Here is a 26,324-nt window from a genome sequence, read left to right on the forward strand (position 1 = left end):
ACTTAAAATATAGATATTTATATATATATATATATATATATATATAGATAGATATTTATATCTATCTATCTATCTATCTATCTATCTATCTATCTAGATATAGATATAGATATAGATATAGATTATATAGAAAATAAAGATCTTTCTCAAGATTTATCATGTAGTATTTTGGACTTTGATGGCAAATATCTGGCCCGCTGACTGGTGCTAGCATGCATACGTGTTCTTACTAAAGCTCATCCAAAGCCATGTCAATAGATTATAAACTTGTTTTCTGATCAAAAGCCAAAATGATAGCTTGCTGTACTGTTTTTTTAGATGTCAACAAAACTACAGCACTATCAGGAAAAATTACATATTATATTTAGTTGTTTTTGAGTGCTAGTCTGTTTATCGGCTCAGTAATAATGTTGCTTCTGGCAGAAATTGGTGACACCTTCACTAATCATTTCAGAACTGCATAGCCACTCACGAATGTAACGGCATTGACATCATCATCGCTCTTATCCTCAATGACATCAACCCCCTTGGCAAGAAGAGGATGGATCTGGTGCTGGAACTCAAAGTGAGTGCTAATGGTTGGTTCAGTGCTTTTGAAGAGGAACCTGCACTTCAGAGCAGATTTAGTGTTACGTAGCAGAGACATTAGTCATGATGGTATAATGTTTGTTATTCCTGTGGAATCTGCACATGGCATCACAGTGAGAGATTTCTGTGAAACACACAAGAGAGTTTGATTGGTGTGAACTTTAGTGAGTTTTAAAAGATAAACATCATACATGATAAACATCATACATGGCGATCAGAGGGAGAAATGAATCAGTAGCTTTAGAGAAGCATCATTCATCGCAGCCTCACATGTAGTGAATGCGATCACAGTTTACCCCACTGTTATGAACCACTTGGCTACATAACTTTAAGTGAAATCATTACAGGAATCAAGTCGTTCACTGACTGATTAAAATCCTGAAACACCATTGACTCGAATACCTCCTCATAAAGTTTACACTGACACTGACACATGGCAAACTAAGAATATTCACATTTGGATTTGAACAGAGTGGTCAGGTAGAGAAAATGAACCATAAAGTACAGATAACGGCCAAAACAGAGTCAGCTCTCATCTTTTCATAGAACAATGCCTCCAAGCTTCTTCTTGCCATAATGGAGAGTCGCCATGACAGCGAGAATGCAGAGAGGATACTGTACAACATGAGGCCTAAAGAGCTGGTGCGTATGATACCATCCAAATCATCAGACATTATACAATGGGTGTTACCTGACAGTCCATATTCTTGCAGGTGGAAGTGATCAAAAAGGCCTACATGCAGGGGGAGATAGAGGTGGAGGAGCCGCAGGAGGGTGAAGATGGCGAGGAGGAGCACTCTGCATCTCCACGCAATGTTGGTCATAATATCTACATCCTGGCACATCAAGTAAGCCACCAACTCTCAGTAAAATAAGCGTGAACATAATGAAGCCATTGGCTGTGTACTGCATCATGTGGCACTGCAGAGGCCTCACTGTTACTTACTGCTTGTCTGTGTCGTTTCCTGTGGCTGCTAAACACGCGATACCCGCTATCCTCTACTCATCTCCTGTTTTTCAGTGTGCAGGCTGTGTGCTGCGCAGCAGGGTGTCTGTTCAGAGCTTCATTTAGGTTAACGACACCCACTGTCAGTCCACATCCTGCAGCCTTGTGGTTGGATGGATGGGAAGAATAAATACATAGCCTGCTCTGTTAAATACCGGAAATGCTGGCTCAGGATTGCACTCCATACTAAGTTAGCATGTGTACACAGCATTGGTAAACTGGTCTGATGATAGTAACAGAAACAGTCTTTGTAATGATTACCTGCCATTGATCTGTTTACCATTGATTTGATGGTGTTTGTTGTCATTTCAGTTGGCCCGTCACAACAAGGAACTGCAAGCTATGTTGAAGCCAGGGGGCACATACGGAGAGGGAGACGAGGCCCTGGAGTTCTACGCCAAACACACAGCTCAGATTGAGGTCAGCTGTTAGGTCTATGTCCACACTTTGTCATTTTGGATCGGCTACTGTCATTTTGGTATTTTATTGTTACGTTTCACTCTTATACATTCCCACAATTTCACTATTGCTATTACTATTACACTGTCTACTACTATTTCCACTATCTGACATCTCTAACAAGACGTCTGTGTTGGCTGCAAAGCAGTGCAACATGTTTTTTGCATCACAGTTGACTAGAGGCATGTGATGGTGTTTTTCTTGGCCTGCATTTGAGGCACATGGTGTACCTTGACAGAATGGCAAGCACCTTTGGCATGCTTGCACATTTTTCTGCATGCACTCAATGCGAAAAAAGGAATGTTGATTGGTAACAGTGCTCATGCACATGGTAAGGGCATAGTATCGTTTGTGACAGTAACAAGTTCAAATGAATCAATGAGCTATAAGCATTTGGCCTGAGAGAAGACAGTGTAGGGTCCAGATGTAGGCTGTCTGCGATTTGGTGACTGCCTCTGTGGTTGTGTCCAGATTGTTCGACTGGATCGCACCATGGAGCAGATCGTCTTTCCTGTGCCCAACATCTGTGAGTTTCTCACCCAAGAGTCCAAGCTGCGTGTCTACTACACCACAGAGCGGGATGAGCAAGGCAGCAAGATTAATGACTTCTTCCTGCGATCTGAAGACCTCTTTAATGAGATGAACTGGCAGAAGAAGCTGCGAGGTACTCAAGAGGCTACTGGTAACACAAACACAGTTCCTTGTACGTCTTTCTCCTCAACTCTTGATCTCCTAGGTCCTGTTTTACATGTTGTCCTCTGGCATCCCTCCAGGCCTTTAAGCCCCCTGAATGGGAGGCAGATACTCAAGCCTCTGTTGTACAGACGCTCCATAAATATTAGGTTAATCTGGCATGTTGACATCACGTGTGAGGCTAGGCTAGGCAAGGCAAGGCAAGTTTATTTGTAAAGCACATTCCAACAAGGCATTTCAATTTGCTTAAGAGAAAACATTAAAAGCACTTTACAATGGGCAAAAGAAAAGCACTATAAAAGGACATTACACTAGACAATAAAACGAGCCAAAATAGAATAAGACAAGTATAACATGACAAGAATAAGTGCAGTGTAAGATAGAAATGATTTGATGCAACTGTAGCTGTCTGACCTTTTCGATAGGCCTGTAAAGTTGTCCCTGTCCTTCCAGTAGGATTAATGCCAGTTTAATACTGTACCAGGAAGTCCCACCCAGCTCATAGGCCGGTCTACTAATATGTTGTGGTCGACCATGTTGAATGCAGCTCTGAGATCCAGTAATACAAAGAATGACACTCGGAGACAACTCTTGTTGGCGTCTTCACTGACTGAGCATGAATCCACTTGACAGAAAGTGTTGTGGTAAATCCTGACATCAGAACAGTAGTTAATTGTCAGCAAGTTATTCAGCTTTTTAAACACCACTTTTTCAGGGATTTGTGTGCAGGAACTGGAGAAAAAAAATTCCCCTCTGGAGCTTTGGCATTGCATACAGCCAATAACATGCAGCACAGTAAGAACCTAAAAGGCCTCGGCCACTAAAGAAATCCTGTTTCTGATATTACAATGGAAACGTCTTTAAATAGCCAAATAACGCCAACATATTCTGGGTGCTTGGATAATTTCTATTGTGGGACAAGTGTGCTAACCCTAACCCTGACCCTTATCAGTTCTTCTTCTCCAAATGGTTACTATTCACGGCAGTATCATCAACCTCAGCAAGCTGGAAAAAAAAATATTCGAATAAATCTATCTGTAATGGTCATACATATCCACAAACGAGCTCAACACACACATATTGTTTCTCCTCCATAATAAATTGTAAATAAAGACTCTGATAACTGAAGCCAGAAATATTCCATGTGTGAAAGGGGATGTAGTCTGCTCCCTGAACTCTGAACCCTGGAGGGATGGAATTGGAGAGAGCATGTAAACCTTGATAAGACACTTTTTTTAAATACTTATTTCTATAAGGATATATCTTAAGTTAATTAAAGGCTAAGATGGAATGTCAAAATATGCTCTATAAAAATGTAAATTGGTGTTTTCCAGTCAAGAGAGAGAGTGATGTCAGCTCTGTGAGTGTGATGTTGTGGATGATAAACACAGTAGTTCAGCTGAGTGTGCAAATTGTTGCATTTTTCTCTGAGCCCATTCCCAAAATGCTCTTTACCTTGGAATTTCCACATGGTTCCTGCATTGTGTTTGTCTGTATATTTTCTTATGGAACTTTCTATCCATCAAAGGTAAAAGAACATTTTCTAGCAGCAGGATTTAACTCTGAAAGAGTGTGAGATGTCTGATCCACAGTCTTTAATTGTTTTGTGTACCTGCATCAGATATCAGGAGCAAAAACGGAGTAGTGTACAGGGCCAGGAAAGATGGATGTGACATGTGATGACTGAGTTCACACGATACTCTACCTCTGTCCCACCTTAAAGGGATTACACAGGAGACACAGGAGAGCTCCACATCTGCTTGTGGCAGATCAGGGACAGCAATTCAAGACAGGTGAAGCTGTTCACAGCCCATCCAGAGAAAATAATGTGCGGGATTTTCAAGAGGATTCTCACTCCTCTTCATTTGAAAATAAGCAGCCATGTTGATCTAAAACACAGTTTCCTCTACCCTGAGTTTCCCTTTCAACAGGGCTGTTGACGCCCTGGCTGGTTCTGTCCGCTTCTGGTTTAGGATCATGTTGTGGTCCACAGTCAGGCCGACAGGTTGATGGCCTGGCTATAATGTGATAACACGTGACGACAACCAGCTCTTTCCTAACGGAAGGTATCGGCACAGCTAGAGACCACCATGCTCCACTGGTGCTAACCACTCGTCACAAATACAGCGACTTCTGCTGCTGAAAGTCCCCACCCAGTTCTACTTTTCAAATGAACACTTAGGCTCAAAATAGCATTGGCCACAGCGTCCGCACGTGCATGTGTTAACTCTCCTAAAAGTAGACATTTTAGAGTATGTGAGAGGTGCATGACTATTGTTCTTTTTGTGTGCTTGAATAGATTGAAGTTTTTAGCTCTTTACAGTGTTGGCACTTGAAACCACACAGGCCTTTCTGATTCTGTTTGATTCATGTGTTTCACCCCAAATGTTGCAAATTTCTCAAATCACTGAAAGGACTCCAATGTTGATTTGAATATTATTATTTGATTATTTATTTCACACCATGCATGGAAGAATGCTTATTAATCTGGGGTATCTACATCCTCACCTCTGTCTCAGCTTCCGTCTCACTTCATTGGACATTTCATTAATAGCACAAATTTGAAGCAGTTTGTTCCTCCTTGGTGTGAAACACTGATCAGTTACTGTGTGTTTTATTTTCTACTGTGAACTAAAGTGTTCTGTGTAATAATTCAATGCTTCAATAAGTCAACTTTGATTGGTGATTGCACTGTTAATGTAGAGATGTCTACATGATGTTAGGATGCTGCCGAGCTCTCTCTGCTGTATAGTGCTCTGTGTTAACTTGCTTCAATAACCCATCCTCCAGCTCAGCCCATCCTGTACTGGTGCTCCAGGAACATGTCTTTCTGGAGCAGCATCTCCTTCAACCTGGCTGTGCTCATGAACCTGCTTGTAGCCTTCTTCTACCCCCTGGAGGGTGTCCGTGGAGGTCAGTTCACCTTTTAAACTTCCAACTTCCTTTAACACAAACAACACCAGCACAGTAGTTTAATGGGATGCTGATTGTGATCTTGTGTTTGTGTGTATGTGTAACACAATAAATAACAAAGAAATGGGAGTGAGTGGCACAAATATTTACTGCTCAGGCAAGGCCAGGGATGGGGCAGGAGGCATCTAGTGCATACTGTTCGTTACCACAAACAAAGGTCAACAACAAAAGAAATTGAGCTATGGCTTGATGCTCTCTATTTTAGGGTTTGGAGAAATAATGTTACGCTTTCGAGGTGCAGCTCCTTGCTACCAGGTAAAAATCCTTTCGTGGCTCCAGAAGGAGCTTTGCAAGCTCTGTCCTCAAGTGATGTTTGACAGTGAAAAAATCAGGGTTGTTGAGCTAGAAAGAAGCGAAGTATCGGTATTAGCCGCTACTAGTGTAAAACATCAGAATTTGTAGCCAAAGTATTGGTGGCTGAGTTGCATTTTGGGTAACCCTTTGTAGGTGTTTAATTATGATCCAACCAATGTTAAAGGAGCACAATCTTTAATTGATAGAGTACACATTGAAGGACTCTTTGCTCTGACAACAGCTTCAGATCTACTTTAAACCAGCTTAAAAAACTAAAAATCCAAGTTCAGAAGGTCAGCCTGGACAACATGTGCTTCCCTCTAGACACCTGGTTCCTTGAACACCTCCAGACGTGGTCTGAGTGTTCGCATCCTGCCAAACATATGTGTATTTATAGCAGTTGGCACGTGATCACATCACATACGGTGAGACAGAGTATTAGTGTTTGGGTTAGAAATACATGTGTACAAGACTTTACAGAACACCACGTGCTCTTGTGCCTGTGGTTTGGGTGTCGCCTCACACCCCTCTAACCAAAGTAAGTTTCACACCAAGAGGAGTTGTGATGAGAATCTGATCCTAGTTGAAGGTTTGGATCTTGAACTACAGCGCTGTCACTTAAGACCAAGATGAATTTGTTCTTAGTTAGGTCCTGGCCTATTTGTTGATACTGTACCTTTCCTGAGCTTGACACTAACACATGACTTAACATGTTATCAGATTTCTAGTCTCATTGTCACACTGGTTGTGACTTGAGTGGTCATCTTCTCTGTATGTGTCACTTCTGGTAATTAGGTAGGTGCGTGTGTGCATACAGACTTGCGTAAATTCTATGGTCTCCTTTTAATGGACAGAATCTCCACCTCTAGGAAACTTAATACCCTGCTACTGACTGGGGGGTGTCAGATACAGACCTGCTCAAATTTGTTGGTTTTTACCCTCACAACTCATTGAATGATTAATTCCTCTTAAAAAGTAACGAAATTAAAAGCTATTTTGTCATATGTACTTGCCTGTAGATGATCCCTGCTACGGCTAAACCTAACCTAAACCTGTGCCACCTAAAGAGAGAAACAGCTGTTCACGGTTTGCAGCTCTCCCTCTCTCTCAGTTCAATTTAGTTCAATATGCTTTATTGGCATGCCATTTATAATGTCTCGCCAAAGCACAAACACAAAGAAAGATGACATCTAGTCTAATCAAGAAAACAACAACAATGATAATCATATTCATAATAATAATTCTTTACAGGATTAAGAGATAAGAAATAAGATAAGAGACATTTTTATCTCTTTATCCCACACTGGGGAAATTCACTTGTTTCAGTGAGTCAAGAGACAAGGTGCAGAAATAAAGTGTCAGTGACAGAAGTACTGCAAAAAAAAGGGACATAACGAATATAAAGATAAATACAAATCTAGGAAAAATATAAAATAGATACGTGTGTATTGCACAGGACATGTATATTGCAAGTATTGCACAGGAGAAAAACAAATGAGTAACAATGTGCTTGATCTTGTCATTGTTGGGGATTTATTTATGTCTGACAGCAGTGAAAGAACAATATTACATGTATACCAATATGTGACCAGGTTATCATGGTAAGTCTGATGATTAAATGATTCCCATCAGTCATGTTTTAATAGAGCCGATAATTTATGAGCCTACCGACCAGGCTGACTGATCTATTAAAAATAAAGTGTTTGTGTTTCTCAGCTTATCACAGGAGATGAGACATTTTCCTCCAATGCTTTCACAGTTGCACATTTCCCCCAGTGAATATGTCTCTGTCTGTTATGTTTTCACATTCAGAGTGTATTTTTATGATATGTGGGAAGTGGTCATTTGTCAGAGCCTGGTATTTGGGACATGAGGTGAGGTGGTGAAGCTCTGACTAACCCTAACCCTGTCTGTCACAGGAGCAGGCTTAGGGTTAGGGTAGAGGGCTAACCCTAACCCTAGAGGGTTTACCCTTATCCTAACCCAGAGTTAGTCTGTCCTCCTCTGGCAGCCAACACTGCCCAGCTCTCTCTATAGCTAAGCTGTGTTCACTGAGTCCAGACATCGTCAAGGCTTTTCTTAGCTGGCACTCAGATAATTTGCTAATGTGTAGTTTCTTTTGAGGGCCAGATAACATTGCTCTGTGTTTGGTTGATTCTTTGTAGTATGTAATGTATGTATTTTTCGTTTGGTTTGGTTTGGTCTGAATGGCTTGGTGTTGTTGTCCTTAGGTGTTCTGGGACACGTGGGGCTCGTACTGAGATGTCTGGGACATGTTGCATTGTCCTGAGACAGTCAGGGACGTGTTAGTGGTTTGGAAATTGTTGCATTGTTCTGAGACAGTCTTCCTTTGAATGTGATGTTGAGGCCATGTTATGTGTAGTTTTTTGTATGTTGTAATTTTATAGTGTTGGAGGATCATTCTCTCTTATTTTTTCAGGATTTAAGGTGCTGCTGCACTAGGTTGTCTGCGCAGAGGAGAGCTCTGATCTCTGTATTGTTCAGGGTGAGGCCCCGAGCCTGGACTTCTCTCATTGGTTTGCGAATTCATTGATGTATAGACTGAAGAGGACTAGGCTGAGGTTTCGGCCCTGCCTCATTCCTCTGCCGTTGGGAGGAGAAGGCTGTTAGTCTCCAATCTTTGCAGCACCTTTACTTTTTGTTTACATGTCCAAATCCGTTGTTGTTGTTGGTGGTTTACTCCCAGTTCCATTTTCAAGTAGTCTGTAGAGACGGAACTTCGTGCCAGATGGAGTCAAAGGCTTTTCTGAAACCAAGCATTCAGGCATAGACCTTTCTTTTCTTTATGTTTAATTTTTGATCAAGCAGAGTGTGGGGGGTGAATATGTGCTCTGTTGTTTGGGAATTTAACAATAATCCAATTTGTCATTTATGCAAAACCATTGGGGTTATTAAACTTTTGTTGCATGTGTCTGGAAAAGTGCCTACTGATAGGACTATATTGAGTAAAGTCAGTTTGAGTTAATGATCTGAGTATTTGATCATCTTTTTGTTTTCAGAGATTGGATGATTTCTGATAGTTCTTGTTCTGTTACTGGGTACTCGACTGTTTTTTTTTTGTGTGTTTTTTTTAATCACAGCCTCCAGAGTCTTACACTTAGTCTATATACTGTATTGGTCATTAATTTTTTTTTGTAATATTTCAATATAGTTAACTGAAGCGATATATCCAAGTAATGCCATCAAGGATTGCCAATGAATCACTCAACTGGGTGGACTTCCAGGGTGGGTTCCTCAGTTTCATAGAACTGCCTCCTGTGTTGTTGTTCTGTTTGTGTTTTTAGGGATTTGTGTTATTTCAGAATGTCATCATAATGACAATGCTCTGGTTATCTGGGTCTGGTTTTTCATTTGATATCTTTCCTAATGTTTTCCTTCCATTTTTTATTCTTTCTTTGCTCAAATTTTTGTTTGGAGGGGTTCAAATGAGATATTAAAGCCAAATAGTGAAAAATTTTATGGATTGAAACTATCATAGGAAAATGTTCCAGACAGAAATGAATAATTTAAACCATGTATTTGTTGATTGTAAAGAAAGTGCCTTTTGCCACTTCACCCACTCAATTCAATTGTTAATTCAATTTATTTGTATAGCCCAATATCACAACAGAGTTGTCTCACAGTGCTTTACAAAGTTCACTGATACCCCCACTCATACCCCTGGGCATTACATAGCAGTGGGGTTAGTACAGGTGACAGGGTCTCGGGCCTCATAGTCACACTGAGACCTTTTCAAATAGACGATGATCCTGCTGTGGTCCCAGAGAGGTGTGAGGGGGCTGACTGAAGTCCTTGAGAGACATCGGGTCTAGATCTGTGATGAAAAAGTTTGCTGTGCTATTGCCAAGAGCTGAACTATAAATGGAACTGTCCAGAGAGTCTCAGTGCCAGTGGACGGCAGAGCTGTAGGAGCTGGGCTATTAGTCAGCTTGTTAAAGCCATCTCTAGTTGGCCAGTCAGGGAGAGGGAAGGGGAAGCAGGTCACTCCATGTAAGTGTTGGTCTCCTTTGGTGTTCATAGTATCGGCTCTTTCCCCTGTTTTGGCGTTCAAGTCCTCATAGATCAAAACATGTCCCATGGTTTTATAATGCTTAATTTCCCCTCAAGAACAGAAAAACATCAGGGTTGTAGTAGGGGGATTCTGATGGTGGTATGTAGATTGCACACACATAGACACGTTGCTCAGCACAATGAATCTCTTTGTTGATTTTCAGCCAAATATGGGATTCTACTTTCATTTTAACTGAATGAGTCAACTCTGACTTGTATCATATCAGCATCTCCCTTGCTCTAATAATGATGTTTAAATACATAGCAAATGGTATCCAGAACAAATAAACTCAAAACGGGTGGAGGCTGAAGCCCACATTTATTCCAACATTGTGGACAGGTTTGGGGGAGAGCGGAGAGGATCTGTTGACCTCATGAGAAAATGCTCTGGTTCTCCATGAGCGACTGGGACGTTCCTCCATTGGGAGTGGACTCCTTCTGAGGTCTCTCTATGCTTTGCCTCAGTTCTCCTTGTTCCTCACCCTTGAGCACCTTCAGGAGGAGAGTGTAGCAGTTAATCTGGTGACTCCAGATTGCTGGAGTGTGGTTTCTGGCAATGATGTAGATGCTGTCGGGGAAACCATGGCAGTTCCCATGGCACAGAAAGGGGCTGTCCAAGCTGTACGGCTCAATCCTACAGTTCCTAGTGATAGGCCAGTGTTTGTGAGCTTGGTTCATGAATGGAAGCATATGGAAACGTTAGGTCTCCGAAAGTGGTACGCGCGATGTCCAACTATTGCACATACACATGCACCCCAAATGTAGCCAACAGTGGTTTGCGCTGTTGCCTCACAGCAGGAATTTATTTACCTGGGTAAAAGAATTCCTGGTAATCTGTGTGGTTTGCTTTTCCACCGCAATCAACAACAATCTGGAACAATCTGAAAAGGCCTATGCCCCTACTAGGTACTTTTTCTTGGAATATTTGGGTTTGAGGGAAAGTTTTTTTCCCCGGGTAATTTTGGTGGAAACACGCCGAGGTTTTTCAAAATCCCGGGTAAATGAGAAAAGTTCCTGCGATGGAAAAGGGGCTTATGTGTGCTGGCCCTGTGATTGACGGCCGATTATACCCCGCCTCTCACCCAGTGTCAGCAAACCCTTTCCTCCAGAAATTTACACCTGGTTATATTTCTCTGGAGGTCAGAGCTACTCTATAATGTAGAGAAGGCTATTTTAAGGCTATGCTGGGGCATGGACGTTTGTAAATCGTAAACATGGAAGCCTTCTACCCTCTGTCCCATATGATTTGTACACAGCATCAGACTACATAACCTAACTGAAAATCCAAATCTGAGAACACAGAAAATCTATTTTTTAATCAATTAATTGGCTCTTATCTGTGGTCAACTCTGAAATATCAGTGACATTTGGATTTCATCATACAGCAAGAAAACATTTTCAAAAATGTGTCAACCCTGAAGCATTTAAGTATTTTTTGTATAAAGAACATGGAGTTAAACAACTCTCCAAAACTAAGTGTACGCAATAGAAAACTAAGTTCTTGGCTTAAAAAAACTGTTTCACCAGAAATTCCAAAAGGAAAAAGAATTGAGGTGATTGAGTTCCTTTGTGGGATCTACATGTTTGACCTTGTTCCCTGGACCGTATTAACCTCTGGTCATGTCATGTGGCCTCAGTGTAAAGATTTAAGGTTGGGAAAGTCTGCTCTGGTGTTGGGTCACGGGTTACGACAGATTATTTCAGAGATAAAGCGGTCATTCCAAGGGATGTCTGCTTGAAAATAATTCCTGCGTAACAGGAGGCTTTTCACAAACCAAATGAATAAGTGACAGACCTTAACATGTGTTTACATGCACTTTCAGTTTTCTGTTTGCTTTGCTGTCTCTTATTCCTTTCCTTTTTTCCCTCAGTTCTCCTTGAGGGCAATGTTTAAGGGGATGTGAAAAGCCGCTTCATTGTTCAACTGCAGAGTAGCAGAGAGAAAACGCACATTGTGATTCGCATAGACTTTCAATTGTTCAGTCTGGGGTCAAACGGCGAGGTCCCTTTTGTTTGAACTTCCTCACAGCAGTATAGAAGAGACAAAAAGAGGCTTTTAGCTCAGCTCTTGAAACTCTGTGTGGTTTTCAGAGCCAATGGTATTCTGAGAGTTTAGCAGTTCATTCCAGGACACGCTGGTGTCGGCTTCAAACTAAAGCCAGTTATCAAGTGAGCAGAAAAAAAATCTCAGCCACTGTTAAATTGCTCAATGGTGAATGTTTAACGTCTACACACACACACACACACACATACACACACATACATATATATATATATATATATATATATATATATATATATATCACTGTGTCCTGGATTTATATGAGCTCAGAAATCCCTTGTTAATATTCAAGCCAACTTCTTGTAAACCTTGCATAAACTGAACTACTTGAGTGAGCTGTATGTGGCCATGACAAGCATTCACTGCAGGTTGACATTGAGACACTTCTTTAGCTGTAAAGGTATGCTTAATGCGCTGATTGTGCAGACTTCGGCTTAAACTTAAAACATTATTTTACCAGCTGCACACGTCACTCACATGTCTGCGAATGGATGTTTCCTCTAGGTGGTTTATTTGAAGTGAAACTGTGGTTTGGAACATTTCCCTGTAGTGACCAGATGTGCTGAAGTCCTAGAAAAAAAACCTGATTAACTCCAGGCTGCAAACCCTCTGTGGGTTAATGCTATGCTTCCAGTCAGAGAGCTGTTTGTATGCAGTTAGTTAAGCCTTGACCAGTAATAGTCAAAGTGCCAGAGCATCCACCAATCAAAGACACTGCTCAAAAGTGACCCTGCAAGGAGAAACGGACACCGGAGCTACAGCTCTGACACTGCAAACAATAAGAGAAACTTACACATGTAAAATAAAATCTCAATTTTAATTATGTAGCAAACATCAGGCTGTGTGGTGAATCCATCGTGATGAAGTGTAAGCGGTTTAATGTAAAGGTCAGTCTCTCTATCTTCTATTAGCTGCAGAGTAAGCAAGTCTGAGAGATGAATGGCTGAGACTGTAGGTGTGTGACGTACAAGCTGCTCAGTCTGGGGTGGCTGCCAAGTCCAAGTGCCCAGGCAGCCTGTTACGATGCCATACACAGGACCATCCCTCATGAATTTAGGTGGTGCCAAGTGTATTTTTAGCCTACCGGGGTTATGTAACAAGTACCTGTCATGTGATCAGTACACAGAGAGGCGCGAAGGAGGAGGCCTTAGAAGGGAGGGGATGAGGGGAACATTCAGAGTGTGTTGTTGGTGCCTCAGTGAAGAGAAAACCTGAGTGACCATTCCAAGTGGATAAATGCATTTGTGTGTTAACACAGAAGAATTAGATTAACATTAACAAAGACATGCAGCCGCTCTGTTACATGCTGGTCAGGACTTGGCACTGAGCTCATGCCTGGTGAGCTTGTGATAATGCTTTGCTGACCTACAACGACGATGTTGAATGCTTTTGTGTAAAGACAAACACACACACACACACAGAGGCAAAGAACTGTTGGTATACGGAGTACAAGTGGGCTGATGAAAGCAGTGGGGGATATGTTGGTCCTGGTAACACGCAGAGCCCCCAGTAAAACATAGTTCATTCACACCTCTGCCTGATGTCCCCTCCTTCACCCTCAGGCACTCTGGAGCCGCACCTGTCTGCTCTGCTGTGGATGGCCATGCTGGTTTCTCTGGCTATAGTCATCATCTTGCCTCAGCCTCACGGGATCCGGGCGCTCATTGCTTCCACCATCCTGCGCCTGATCTTCTCTGTGGGCCTGGAGCCCACACTGCTCCTGCTAGGGGGTTTCAATGTAAGAGTTCATGAGTTCAGTGTTCAGACAGGCGATGATCATTTGTACAGAACTTGAGTAGCATCACATTGAGATTTGCTTTATTGCCCAGTAGATGGTTGACTGGACTTTGCCTCTGCTAAAGGCCCAGTCACATGCCAAACACCAAGTAAACAGGAAACTGGTTGGCACAGGCCCATGTACGCAGACACAGTGCAGGAACACAGGCTCATAGTAGCAACGTCAAATGGTTAGCCAGATTTCACATTGGAGTGGACTTGTGGACTCTTTAGTTTGACAGTTGAGGGAGCGTTACAGCTGCTAATTGAAGTGTCACTCACTGCTGGTAGGTGTTGATGCACCAGGCTGGCTGTCATCCACATCCACTTTATTTTTAGTGGTTTGAACAATAAAAGCATGTTAAAATCCTTTCCCAAAGATACTGCTACTGCTATGTAAGTTGTCCCTTCATAATGTGATGACATGACTGCTGTCTCGCACTGTCCATGTTCTTCAGTTATGTAATAAGGTCATCTTCCTGATGAGCTTCGTTGGGAACCGTGGAACCTTCACACGTGGTTACAAAGCTATGATCATGGATGTGGAGTTCCTCTACCACCTGCTCTACCTGATTATCTGCGGCCTGGGGGTTTTCGTCCATGTCTTCTTTTACAGCCTGTTGGTACGTGAGCACACCCTGACCCATAAATGCACATCTAGACAGATGGACACAGACACCCTAGGCAGTGGTATACTGACAACAACGTCCAACATGTGCAGAATAAAAATAAAGATGGCATAGTGTCCAATTCTGCATTGTTAATTATCTCCGTCCAGTGTAAGCCTGGAGAGGATCATGTCTGAGTGCAGAGCCACCTCTCATAGTTGTATATTTGAAAAACCTGTTTTATTCCCCGTTTAGTCCTGTCACTGACATCTGACTCCTCGCTCCTCTGAACCAGCTGGTCTGAGCTGCAGGTCATCATCACCTGCTTCAGTCCGACATCACAGATGAAAACAGCCTCAGCTCTTCTGTTCAGGACACTTTGTGGCCTTTGTAGCTCAGAAACTGACGTCCACAGAGGAGTTTGGTCTGTTTGTGAACATCTGCAGATTAATAACATACCTGATACATTCTGATCCACTAAAGTTACACACAATACCCTATGAACAAATCCATGTGTCTGTTATCTTCACCAGTGTCTTCAATGGTTCTGAAACAATTATACAACATGTTAAAGATTTGAGTCTACAGCTCTAAACACACAAACACGGGGACCAATGCAAAAAATACAACATTAGATAATAAATATGTAGTACAGCTCAAAGTGGTTATAGCTGTGGGTTAGGTTAAGTTATGGTTAGGTTAGGTTATGGTTACATTCAGTAGAGATCACCCGGCATGCACTTTTCAGAGTGCACCTTTCTAGTTTATTTTGTAACACAGAGAGAAATGAGAGGCTTTGGATACAGTGTGATTGTTGCTAAAGGTGTACTTATTCTCTGCCAAGCACAACCTGACCCCTCACTCGTGGTTAAATTATGTTGGCAAGGAGAATCAAATAAAGACAATGATCCAAGCACAAATGTGTTTTGCTGCACAATTTCCACACACATATTGTGCACCCATTTCTGCATCCTTCCTCTTCCTCCAGCTCTTCGATCTGGTTTACCGAGAAGAGACCTTGCTGAATGTCATAAAGAGTGTGACCCGCAACGGCCGCTCCATTGTTCTGACAGCAGTACTGGCTCTTATCCTTGTCTACCTCTTCTCCATTGTGGGCTACATCTTCTTCAAAGACGATTTCATTTTGGCTGTCGACAGGATACCCAACAAAACACTAGGTACATTGAAGTACAAAGTTCTTATCCCCTGTGGGACAAACTTGCCCTCCCTGACCCAATCAGTCAAGACACTAAGACAAATACAGACACATTGGTTGTCTTCACCCTGTCCAGTTAAAAGTATATAGATGAGCTTGCTTTTCTTATGACTCTGGTTACCTAGCTTTTAGCATCACCATTGATCAGTGCAGTTAAGGGATATGGCATGAATATTAATGGTGAAAAAAGAATTGTGGCATAATGTCTTGTTTTCCCCACTGAACAGACCATGGAGCCAGTATGGTGGGAGAGTTCTTCTCTTCTGGAGTGTGTCAGAAAGAAAATGGGGAGAACTGTTCTACTGAGGCTGTGATGGATGGTACGTTGAAAAAAGAGGAAGGTAACTTTGTGTAACTGTGTGTGTATGTGAGTGAGTGCAGGGGGAGGGCCAACAGGGTTGAAGTGTTTGAATGTACGTGTTTGTGCATGCATGCCTCTCTGAGGTGTTTGTGTGTGACCATGTGCCTCAGTCTGTGTGTCTGTCTCAGAGCAGGCTTGTATGTGTCAGTATGTGAAGGTCTGACTCAGCCTGAGGAGATTCATCCCATGAGCTCTAAATCTGGGCAGTGGGGTGGTCATGGATTAAACCTGGCTGGGCGAACTGGGAGCTTTCAGGGATCTTTGTGAAATGGTGGGGTTAAGACTCCTTGTGCGCTTCAGGGGAAGGGGCCCCTGGGTTGAAAGGTCAGGGATTAATTACCATCAGGTACAAGCAGGGCGATGGGTTCACTCAGCAGTTGCGCAGAGAGCATCTCACTGCATACGAGTTCCTGCAAACCTGCTGACCTTAATGGGAAAAGCCTCCTAACAAAGATGAATAGATAACCCTAACCTCCTTGAAATTGAGCAGCCAACCATGTCGAATCCTCAAACCTGACCTTGTCTAGGCTTCCCTATCTATTACCACCATGCTGGCTAATGATGGTAGTCTGGTGACTTGATTTTGTGTGCATAGTTTAGGAAATTCCCAATCTTGTTGTGCCCTTAAAGACCTGTAATTCACAACAAACCAATAGCAGACAATGAAATGAGGTTTCAGATGCATACGGACTGTCCTTAAGTCCTTTATTTTTAGGGTAGCCGTTGTCTCAGTGACATCTCTTCTTTGTGGATTTAGCTTTAAAGCCTTGTTGACTGGTAGTAAGAATGCATCTGACAGAGCAGACAAAGCTTTACATTCATAAAATCTGACAGTACTGGTGTGTCTTCATAGCTTCCCTCACTGTCCAGCCGTCAGCGGTGGTGATAGAGGACAAGGAGCGAGCGTGCGACTCCCTGCTCATGTGCATTGTGACAGTATTGAGTCACGGCCTCAGGAGTGGAGGAGGTGTTGGCGACGTCCTGCGGAAGCCATCCAAAGAGGTACAAACAGCACAGGAACGCAACAAGAAGAATAAATCACACTTGAGGAGGGAAGCCTTTTTAAGAGTGTAAAAGGCAGCACATACACATTACATTTCCAAAATGATGACTTGCTACAATCTTACGCTCTGATTGAATTCAACTTAATGTAATCTTTGTGGTAGGGGATTGTGCAAGCATGTTTGATGTGTACTACATTTTGTTATCAAAGTGGATGGAGAAAACTGATAGACATCTGAAAAATGAAATGTTTTAATGAGGCCATGATTTAACTCTAAAATAGAATGGTTAGCCAATTCCATGTCAAAAAGCCAACTGTTGAAGGCTACAGTAAGTGCACAGTGGCAACCTCTGTGACCTACCAGCAGAGCATTTTCAACATACCAGAAAAAGCGTTAATGGTACTCCTCCAGGATGCAGAGAAGCTTGTGCTCTACCACAACATGTGCTGCAGATTGACCCATACAATGAGGCCATGACTCATATACACTTATCCTCTCCCTCAGGTGTCTCTGACACACACACACACACACGGCTGCTGTACAGCTTGGTAGTGCCCTGCATGCACAATGAGTCACTCCAGTGTGTTAGCAGTGACAGTAGTAAAATGAGATAGAAACGGGACGCATATTTACATAAACACAACTTTTCTTTTCTAGGTTTAAGTAAAAGCTGACAGCTGATATCTGGACAGGATATGTGGGACCACAATTAGACGACCCCAGCAAAGGACTGAGAAATGTATAATTGGGTTATTAATTAGGTTGATTAGACTTATTTCATTAATAAACAATTGTAGCACAGTTTTCATACATAAATGCAGGCTCACTATGTGGCAAGCAGCAGGCCACTGGTGCCCTGTTTATCTAGTGTGTTGTAACAGTTTATCAATGATTTATAAAGCATTAACAACCTAATTAATAAACTAAGTACAAACCATTTGTTAATCCTGCGTAAGGGTTATTGTGAAGTTGTACTATAAAGGCATCTAAGATTCTCTTCTCAGTATACATGTGTACAATTTTGCTGTATATGAAGGTGTGAGCCTGTAACCTCCAATCTCCGGTCCATATTACTAAATTTACTCACCTAAAATGACAGTAACATCTAGACATCTGGCTTTTAATGTAGTTTCAGTTTGTGATTTTTTATTATATGAATTTGGACAAGCAGCCACGTCTCAAACATTGTAAAGAAAACAAGTCCTATAAGTGGTTTTTAGTCAAGTCGCACATTCGTGACCATTAGAGAACACAAAGTAGAGAATGGACAATTATTAATACTAGATTAGTATTAGTTCACTGTTGATATGTCTATTCCCAGGGCTTGTTCTTACCGTTTTTCCCTGTTTGGCATCAACAGGAGCCCCTTTTCGCAGCCAGGGTGATCTACGACCTGCTCTTCTTCTTCATGGTCATCATTATTGTCCTCAACCTCATCTTTGGTGTCATCATCGATACATTTGCTGACCTGAGGAGTGAGAAGCAGAAAAAAGAAGAAATCCTAAAGACGACATGTTTTATTTGTGGTGAGGAATTGAGTGAAGATGTTGTCACACATTTTCAATAGTTGTCGTGATCACATTTGAGTGATTCTGCCTACTGAGCAGTTCAAACAGGCGCAGTGTTTCAGTAGCATCAGGGGAGTGTGACTCATGACCTTTGTTACATCTTTTCCGGTCTTTTTCCCATCAGCACTGTGACATAGTCGTACTACCTTCTTAGAACTAAATACAGCAGAAATACTTTTCCGGGTCTAAGCTGCAGTCACACACTGCTCTATAGAATCAGTCATGTGATCAGTAGGTGTGAATGCTAAGGTTGCAGACCATGATGAAATGAAGAGAAATCAGAGGAGTGGTCTGCTTTGAGCCTGCTCTGCTCTGAGCGTGTGATTGCTGTGTTGCAGCTTCGCATTAGAGCTCTGTGCAAAATGGGGGCTGTTTTTCTGGGTAGTATAAACAACGAGACGCCTCCTCTTCCCAGAATGAAGGGGTTAGTCATGGCAGGTGCTGCTGTGGAAGAGGAGCACATCTTCTGTTGCCATATGGGCCTTGACCATGTTAGACTCTGCACTCAGTCAGATGCCAGCCTCAGCCAGTCATGTATCGGCATTTCATGTGACCAGTCGTCTGTCTGCTCTGGCCTCGTTCTTCTTTGGCAAAAGCATAGCAGTAATGTCAGTCGATTACAGGGCTTTGTTGTGACAAGTATCTGAACATTTTTAGCAAATCTGCCCTCTGACGTTGGATCTGCCCGTTCCATCGTGACCCCTTTCCTCTTCTTTTTTTCAGTCTTTCTCATTAAGGTCACAAGAATGGTTATGCCATATTTTCCTTCACTGCTCCAAAGAAAAGAGTGCACTGTGCTTATTTGGGTGTGTGTGTGTATCCTGTCATTCTTAGGTTTGGAGAGAGACAAGTTTGACAATAAGACGGTTACCTTCGAAGAACACATCAAAGTTGAGCACAACATGTGGCACTACTTGTTCTTCATTGTCCTGGTGAAGGTGAAGGACTCCACAGAGTACACTGGGCCTGAGAGCTACGTGGCCGAAATGATCAGGGTAAGGAGGATTTTCACGTCTGACATTCGATCACAACCTTCAAATCTACTCCACGGCTCCTATCGAAGGAAAGCTAAAAGTGGGTCATATTTGGAGTGAATGAAATCTAATTGCTGTGAACAGTCCTCAATTTTCCTCAATTCACACTCCCATCCCTTCAAATTCAGCTCTGTTTGCCACTGCAGGCAGTGACTGATGTACCTCAGAGACTCCACATGCAGAAGTACTAATAATAATTAATGAGGTTAACATTCTGTCTTCACACTGTAGGCCTGTGACTCCAGCCTTCAGCTTTACATGGCTCTGGACACAGTGGATTACTGCAGCCTTTTTGTTTCCCTGCACTGGTGATGGGCTATATTTTCCAATATTTTACAATCTGGCCCAGATTACCAGGACTGCATTATGTAACCTCTGCCTCCGTGACCTTGAATCCTTCCAAAGTATTATCACATCAGGCAGCTTTGTGAATTAACTTTCAGACAGAGTCTGCCATTGGCATAAAATGTGTTAATCCCCCAAAGCAGCCGTGCTTGGCTTTAATCATTAAACACACACACAGACACACACTCAGGTCTCGCCTTGCATATTGCCTCATGATAGGCACTTAGGCAGACCCGGACGTAGCCGCATGCTTTCTGGAAAAGCCAATAGTTTACTTTATTATACAGTTATTATGCATTCCATTCTATTCTATGTCCTGATTCGGTCAGTTTCTGACACTGACGTGTGTATAATATACATATTGTGTATTCTACTTGAGTTTTTCTTTTTCCGTGATGAATTCTAAAACATGACTTCAGACAGCACAATTGAAACTGATATTTATTTAAAATTTTTACATCAGATACACACATGCACGTTCAATCTGGCTTTTCTTTTTTCACACTGATTGACCCAGATGAACTGGGTGGAAATGTGCCTTTAAAAATGAGAAGCAGAGAGAAAATTGATTGTTTTGGTGGTTACATGGAAGTCGTTGCCTGTGAGCATCAGAAAGCAGACAGAGGAAAGCCCCGTCTTCTGAAGTGGCTGCTTTCCTGACGCACTTATGCTGCTGTCACTGTCTGACACAGTTTCTCATTAGATGCCGTTTAGCCCACTTCGCTGCCCTCTGTCTTGATCTGTTGCACTCTTGTGACAAACCACCTGATTTGGGATTAACCCCCATCCTCCCTCCCATTAACCTCACCCCCCGCTGAGCCTCCATGAGTCTGACGAGGGGGTGCTCTGACCGGCAGGTTGAGCAGGGCACATGGTGTGAAAGAACCCGATGACCTGTCAGCTGACCCAGTCATCCTTTAGCTTCACATGCAAGTGTTTCCTGTTGGCCCCCTTGTGCTGCTGTCTACAAAGACTGCACTGTCCACGAAACACATTCATTCATTCATGGAGATCATAGTGCGTCTTTAAATTGAGTCAGGTTTCAGCACTATTTGTTGTTCATTTCATTCAAAAAATGGTAATATTATCTTTTGGTTTTATTTGATGGTCATAGAGACGAGACGGCAGAAACACAATGTCAAACACGTCAGTAATATCACAGTCAGACATCGTGTTTATGTATTTTATCTTACATATACCTCCTGTGCTGCCTTATCAACAGACGTTTTTCTGACGTGTTTCTAATATAATAAACTAAATGCGCGCTGTTTGAGGCCATGTCCTTTCTCTGTTGTTTCTCACAATGACAGTTGTATTTCGTGTAGTTTATTTCAGACGCATCTCACAGAATTTAACAGTGATTTGCATCGTAAACATCATTTGTCAGCCCAGTGTCTTCATCTGTTTCTAACCAACCCTGTTTCGATTTATTTGTTGCTACAGTACCGTGGAAGAAGCAGCAGGACAGGGGGGGGGTGTAGAAGCCAGACTACTCTGACAATGACTGGGACTGACGTCAATGGTGAAGGGCTCTGAGTGAAGTGTGACATCTAAGGTGTAAAAGACGCTGCTTGGCTCACACTTATTGTCGTCATTCTTACTGTGTTCCACACTTTGGGATGCCCCAGGTCCATGAGCCCATTGCGAAAACTTGATCGAGGTAGTCATTCCCCAACTATAGCAGAATATCTTTTGGCATTTATTTGCATATGTGTTGAGTGAGGGGGCTGTCAGGTGGCTTGTGGCATGACTGTGACGTTTTTTGTTGCTGTTTTAACCACACAGCATCCTGTTTCTCTGTCATGGCCGTGCGGTTTTAATAATGAAAAATGTACTTCCGTCATTTCCATTGAACCAGCGTGATGTCGAGTCTTGAGTCGTGGCTGCACTTCTCCATTTACTGGAAGTGCTTTCATTTGTCAACACTGAGTGTGGAAAGAGGGCTGGGCTGCAGCTCCTAGTCAGAGTCAAACAAACACACATGTGCCTCTCGCCGACACGCAGAACCCTACAGGAGGAAACGGCCTCAGTCATGTTCACTCTGTGTGTGTGGTGTGTGTGTGTGTGTGTGTGTGTGTGTGTGTGTATTGGGGGGGGGGGGGGGGCAGGTGAACTAGGTAAACACAGCCTCAGTGTCTTTGCATTCAGGAAGTGGAAGCTCATCTCCTCCTCTCAGAATGAGTGTATGCTGCTCGTTATCTTAGTGTTGTGTGATTCCCCTTGGCCTGCCATCTGACCCAGGACCAGTTTGTGGTTCAGTCGGCCTCCTCACTTGTCCCGATGTCTCCAAATCAGCCACTGAACCCGAGGGATTTTCCAGATGGGTTCTGTTTGCGGCCAGTGATCTCAGTGGCTCTACAGCATCCTCCCTTTTAACTGGAGCGGCATTAGACAGACAGTTTGCTGATTGAGAGCACATGACAGATGTGTGTTTGTGTTGTAAAGAATTAAATAATGACTTATTTAGATGCAGGTTCAGACAGAGCACAATAAGGATATAGATGCGTGACAGAATGCAGCAGCGTAGCCCTCGGCCCTGTTTGAGCACAACGTCCCCGTCATAGCTGCTGGGTTTCACTTCTCTGCCACTTTTGCATATGTAGAGATGCATTGACCAAAAATAATAAAGTATTTTTTCTGTATCATAATCATTCTGTTCATTCAGTTACTTTTCCTTAAGGTTATAATCCTTAACAGTTCCATCCTGATTGATTTGGTTACATTGCAGGTGCAGTTTCATACTACACGTCCCAGAATTCTGAGGGCAGCACTCGATGAGCAGCTTTAGCTCGAGTGCACTAACCTCTGTGTCACAATAAAAGCCAGTAAAAAAGTCTGATGTGAATCAGCTGTCATAACTTCAGACAGCTCTGATACAGCATGGCGAGGGTGGACGGTGACTTCAATGTGACGACCTTTTACATGAATCTGTCACTAACACGGCAATTGCTGAATAAATGTCAACCATAATCATTTTGTGCATATTTAGACACAGATTTTCTTATCATGCATAAATAACAAACAATGAAATCGTAAATAATCTTTTTCCACTGACACAGTAGTGCATTAAGAGTATTCACTGGCAATTTAAAAGCACCTTCACTTTGCAAACCTCAAAAACAGAACTGCTAAAATGTGGGAGTATAAGCTTGAGGTTTCGGGGTTGCTGCTGACATCCGTGTGCCAGGCTGTGATCAGGTGATACCTGTCGTCTCACAGTGGACTCACACCAGCTCAGGTCCTCACTCCAGCGTCTGTGTGTGGCCAAATGAGGAAGTTTGCTTATTCATCTTGTGTGTGTGTGTGTGTGTGTGGTGTGATTAAGCGTGAGGGGAAACAAATCACTGATGAGTGAACCATCTCCCCCCAAGTGATTTCAAGAATGCCCTCATATCCCATGTGATTCTAGTACGGAAAGTCCCCCATGATTACTTTGATTCCACTTTTAGCTTCAAATCACAGCACACAGCCAAACATACAAAACAGGGCCTACATTGAAAAACGCACATCAAACTGGGCTCAGCAGACGCACCCTCAATGCCATTTCGGTTGGAATGTGTGGAGCATTTTCAGCAGCAGCCAAGGATAAAAATTAGAGCAGCTCATTTGCAGAATTAAATGTAGAATAAACGGTAATGACTGATGATGATGATGAATTGCACAGCTGACTGTCGATTACAGAAAAGAATGTGACGGATCAGAGTTGTTGTGAGTTGCTGTTTTGGCCATGTGTGTCCACCAGGAGCACAACCTGGACTGGTTCCCACGGATGCGGGCCATGTCGTTGGTCAGCAGTGATGCAGACGGGGAGCAGAATGAGATCAGAAACCTGCAGGAGAAGCTGGAGTCCACCATGAAACTGGTGTCCAACCTGTCAGGCCAGCTGACCGAGCTCAAAGAACAGGTGGGTTCAGCTCAGCGCCGACAGAGACTCGACTTCATAGTGAGGGACGAGTGCTTGTCGTCTCACACGTGAACAGTCACTCGAGGCGTGTTTGTTTGCCGCTCGTTGCCCTTAAAATGCAGAGTTACTAAAGGCAAAAGATGATGAGTTAAAGTTGAGACATCCTCTCATGAGGCTCAGCCTGGAGTAAATTTAGTCTCTATGGATCTCATTAATGACCTGTTGCCTCATGTTTGACTTGTCATTTGTCTTCCCTATTTACTAATTGATTGGTTTGCAAGAGCATGAATGATGAACGTGATCTCCTTCAAAACAACTGCTTTTCATCAGACTGGTTAGTGAGTTAGTTAATTCGTGAAAAAACGTCCATGGGCTTCAGTGCCTCTATGTTGTGTAAGAACACATTCTGCTGATATTGCGTATGAAGGCAAATACGGCTACAATTGCACAATGCTGCAGTCCCTGTTTTTCTAGTAAACAGAATTGTAAAAATGTCTTTACCCTTGAAATGAGAACTCTCTGTGAGGAAGTGAATGTGACCGAGACATTTTGACCCAGACAGGGGGAAATGATTATTGTGTTGTTTTAAAGCTTTGAAGGCCACGGTGGCATCAGTCACATTTCATTCTAAAGGCCACATCTGTTTCACTTATATTATTAGGGAACCGTTTGCTTGTGCAGACGTGAAATCTTCATGAGCTTAAATTAAAGAAGAAAAAGTGTTCTCTGTGTTTTGTCTTTCATTGGAAAGTTGGCTGAATTAAAAAACCCGAGTGAAGACGGTCCGTGGTTCTACTGTTAGTTAAAACTATCCACTCGATGTGTTTTTCTCTAACTTGCCCCTCTACGCAGAACTATTTCTCCTGTACACTCATCACATAACCACTTTGTCTTCTCATTTTTAATGTTGTGTTTCAGTGCTGTGGTGCAAATCTTCAGCATTTTCATGTTGCTTAAAGATTTCTTAGCACAGAGCCTGTTCTTATTCCTGCTGTATGAAGGTTAACACCTGTGTTATGACTCATGTGCTTTGCTTGATCTCTGAAATTTCTTTTCACAGAGTTTCAGTATTAGTGGCTTGTACTGTGCTGCTTTCGTCAGTAGACGCAGCGCCGGCAGGATTTCAAAAGCCGGTGTTTCAGCTGAGCCGTGTGCAGGGTTTGTGCAGCATCAGTTAGTTTCTTTAGAGTGGTATGAAGGGTTGAATGGAGGAAGACTACGGAGCGGAGAGGCTGCCAGTGCAGGTGGAGTGATATCTGACTTTTATGTGCTCTTCAGATGACAGAACAGAGGAAACAGAAGCAGCGGATTGGCCTGCTGGGACATCCTCAGCACATGAACGTCAACCCCCAGCAGCCTGCGTGAGGTCGCCGGATGCGGCCCTGAACAGGTCTGGTGTCGGCTGCGTGTGTGGATGGAGCCGGCAGTCCTCGTACTGAGGCTGTGTGTAAGTTAGAGCGGTAGGGAAACAGTGTACCATAGGTAGTCATAGGACGATGTGTAGCTCTACCCACGCTAGTGTTGCTCCAAACAGCAGCACCAACCCCCCCACCCCCACCCACCTCGTTGTGTTTCGTCCAGTTGGAGCTGGTGCCAAATGTTTTCTATGTAAGAAAAAATGGACAACACATGGCCTTTACTGGTTGAACTTGAATCATGATACAGCTGACCGGACAGGAGGAATTAGTCCCATTTGTTTTCTTATTTCATTTTCTGTGAATGTTTTCTATTTATATCTCTGGCATAACAAGCAGTATTAAATGTCTTATTTTTCTATGTTGCAATATATCAACATAAATATGCAACCTGGTTGGTATGTTGGTTTAAGTTCATCAGTCATGTCTTGTTTAAAAGCGTGGGCCAAGGTTTTTGTCGTTGCCACTGGATAAAATAGGGAGTAGTAGCTTGTCTTTACTTACGCAAATATAGAGATAATATTTAATAAGCTGGCCTTCTCAATTTAACCTTTTTTTTCTTTTATTTCTTGAAAATGCGCACACTTCTTGAGTGTCGGCTGCACTCAGTAGAGACAGTAGGAGGTGTTAGATAGATAGATATCTATATATATATATTGCTCTATCTATCTATCTATCTATCTATAGATAGATATATCTATCTATCTATAGATATATATCGATATCTATCTATATCTATATCTATCTATATCTATATATATAGATATAGATAGATATAGATATATCTATATATATAGTCGTCTCACTGTGGAAATCCAATGGTGTCACATCTCAGTGCATCAGTGCATTTTATGATACATTTTCTGTCTTATTTAAGAGGGTTGTAAAAGACATTTAGACTGTTTGACTTGTCGATCAAATATATTAACACATGATGTGCTGGGGAT

At 42.5% G+C, this 26,324-nt stretch overlaps 1 protein-coding gene across 1 annotated transcript in view; it reads left to right on the forward strand.

Moving 5' to 3' along the window:
• itpr1b (inositol 1,4,5-trisphosphate receptor, type 1b) overlaps positions 1-26,003 on the forward strand; it is a 75,573-nt gene extending 49,570 nt beyond the window's left edge. The window contains exons 42-56 of the mRNA XM_070840588.1: positions 455-565; positions 1,135-1,230; positions 1,302-1,436; positions 1,907-2,014; positions 2,525-2,717; positions 5,537-5,659; positions 13,709-13,884; positions 14,381-14,545; positions 15,519-15,708; positions 15,974-16,066; positions 16,961-17,109; positions 18,472-18,637; positions 19,514-19,674; positions 23,801-23,962; positions 25,241-26,003. Coding sequence (XP_070696689.1) covers positions 455-565; positions 1,135-1,230; positions 1,302-1,436; positions 1,907-2,014; positions 2,525-2,717; positions 5,537-5,659; positions 13,709-13,884; positions 14,381-14,545; positions 15,519-15,708; positions 15,974-16,066; positions 16,961-17,109; positions 18,472-18,637; positions 19,514-19,674; positions 23,801-23,962; positions 25,241-25,327 — 2,115 coding nt within the window. The 3' untranslated portion in view covers positions 25,328-26,003. The remainder of the gene's footprint in view (positions 1-454; positions 566-1,134; positions 1,231-1,301; positions 1,437-1,906; positions 2,015-2,524; positions 2,718-5,536; positions 5,660-13,708; positions 13,885-14,380; positions 14,546-15,518; positions 15,709-15,973; positions 16,067-16,960; positions 17,110-18,471; positions 18,638-19,513; positions 19,675-23,800; positions 23,963-25,240) is intronic.
• The last annotated feature ends 321 nt before the right edge of the window (positions 26,004-26,324 follow it).

This window comes from Pempheris klunzingeri, chromosome 2 (genome assembly GCF_042242105.1).
Source record: "Pempheris klunzingeri isolate RE-2024b chromosome 2, fPemKlu1.hap1, whole genome shotgun sequence".
In the NCBI taxonomy this organism is placed as follows: Eukaryota; Metazoa; Chordata; class Actinopteri; order Acropomatiformes; family Pempheridae; genus Pempheris; species Pempheris klunzingeri.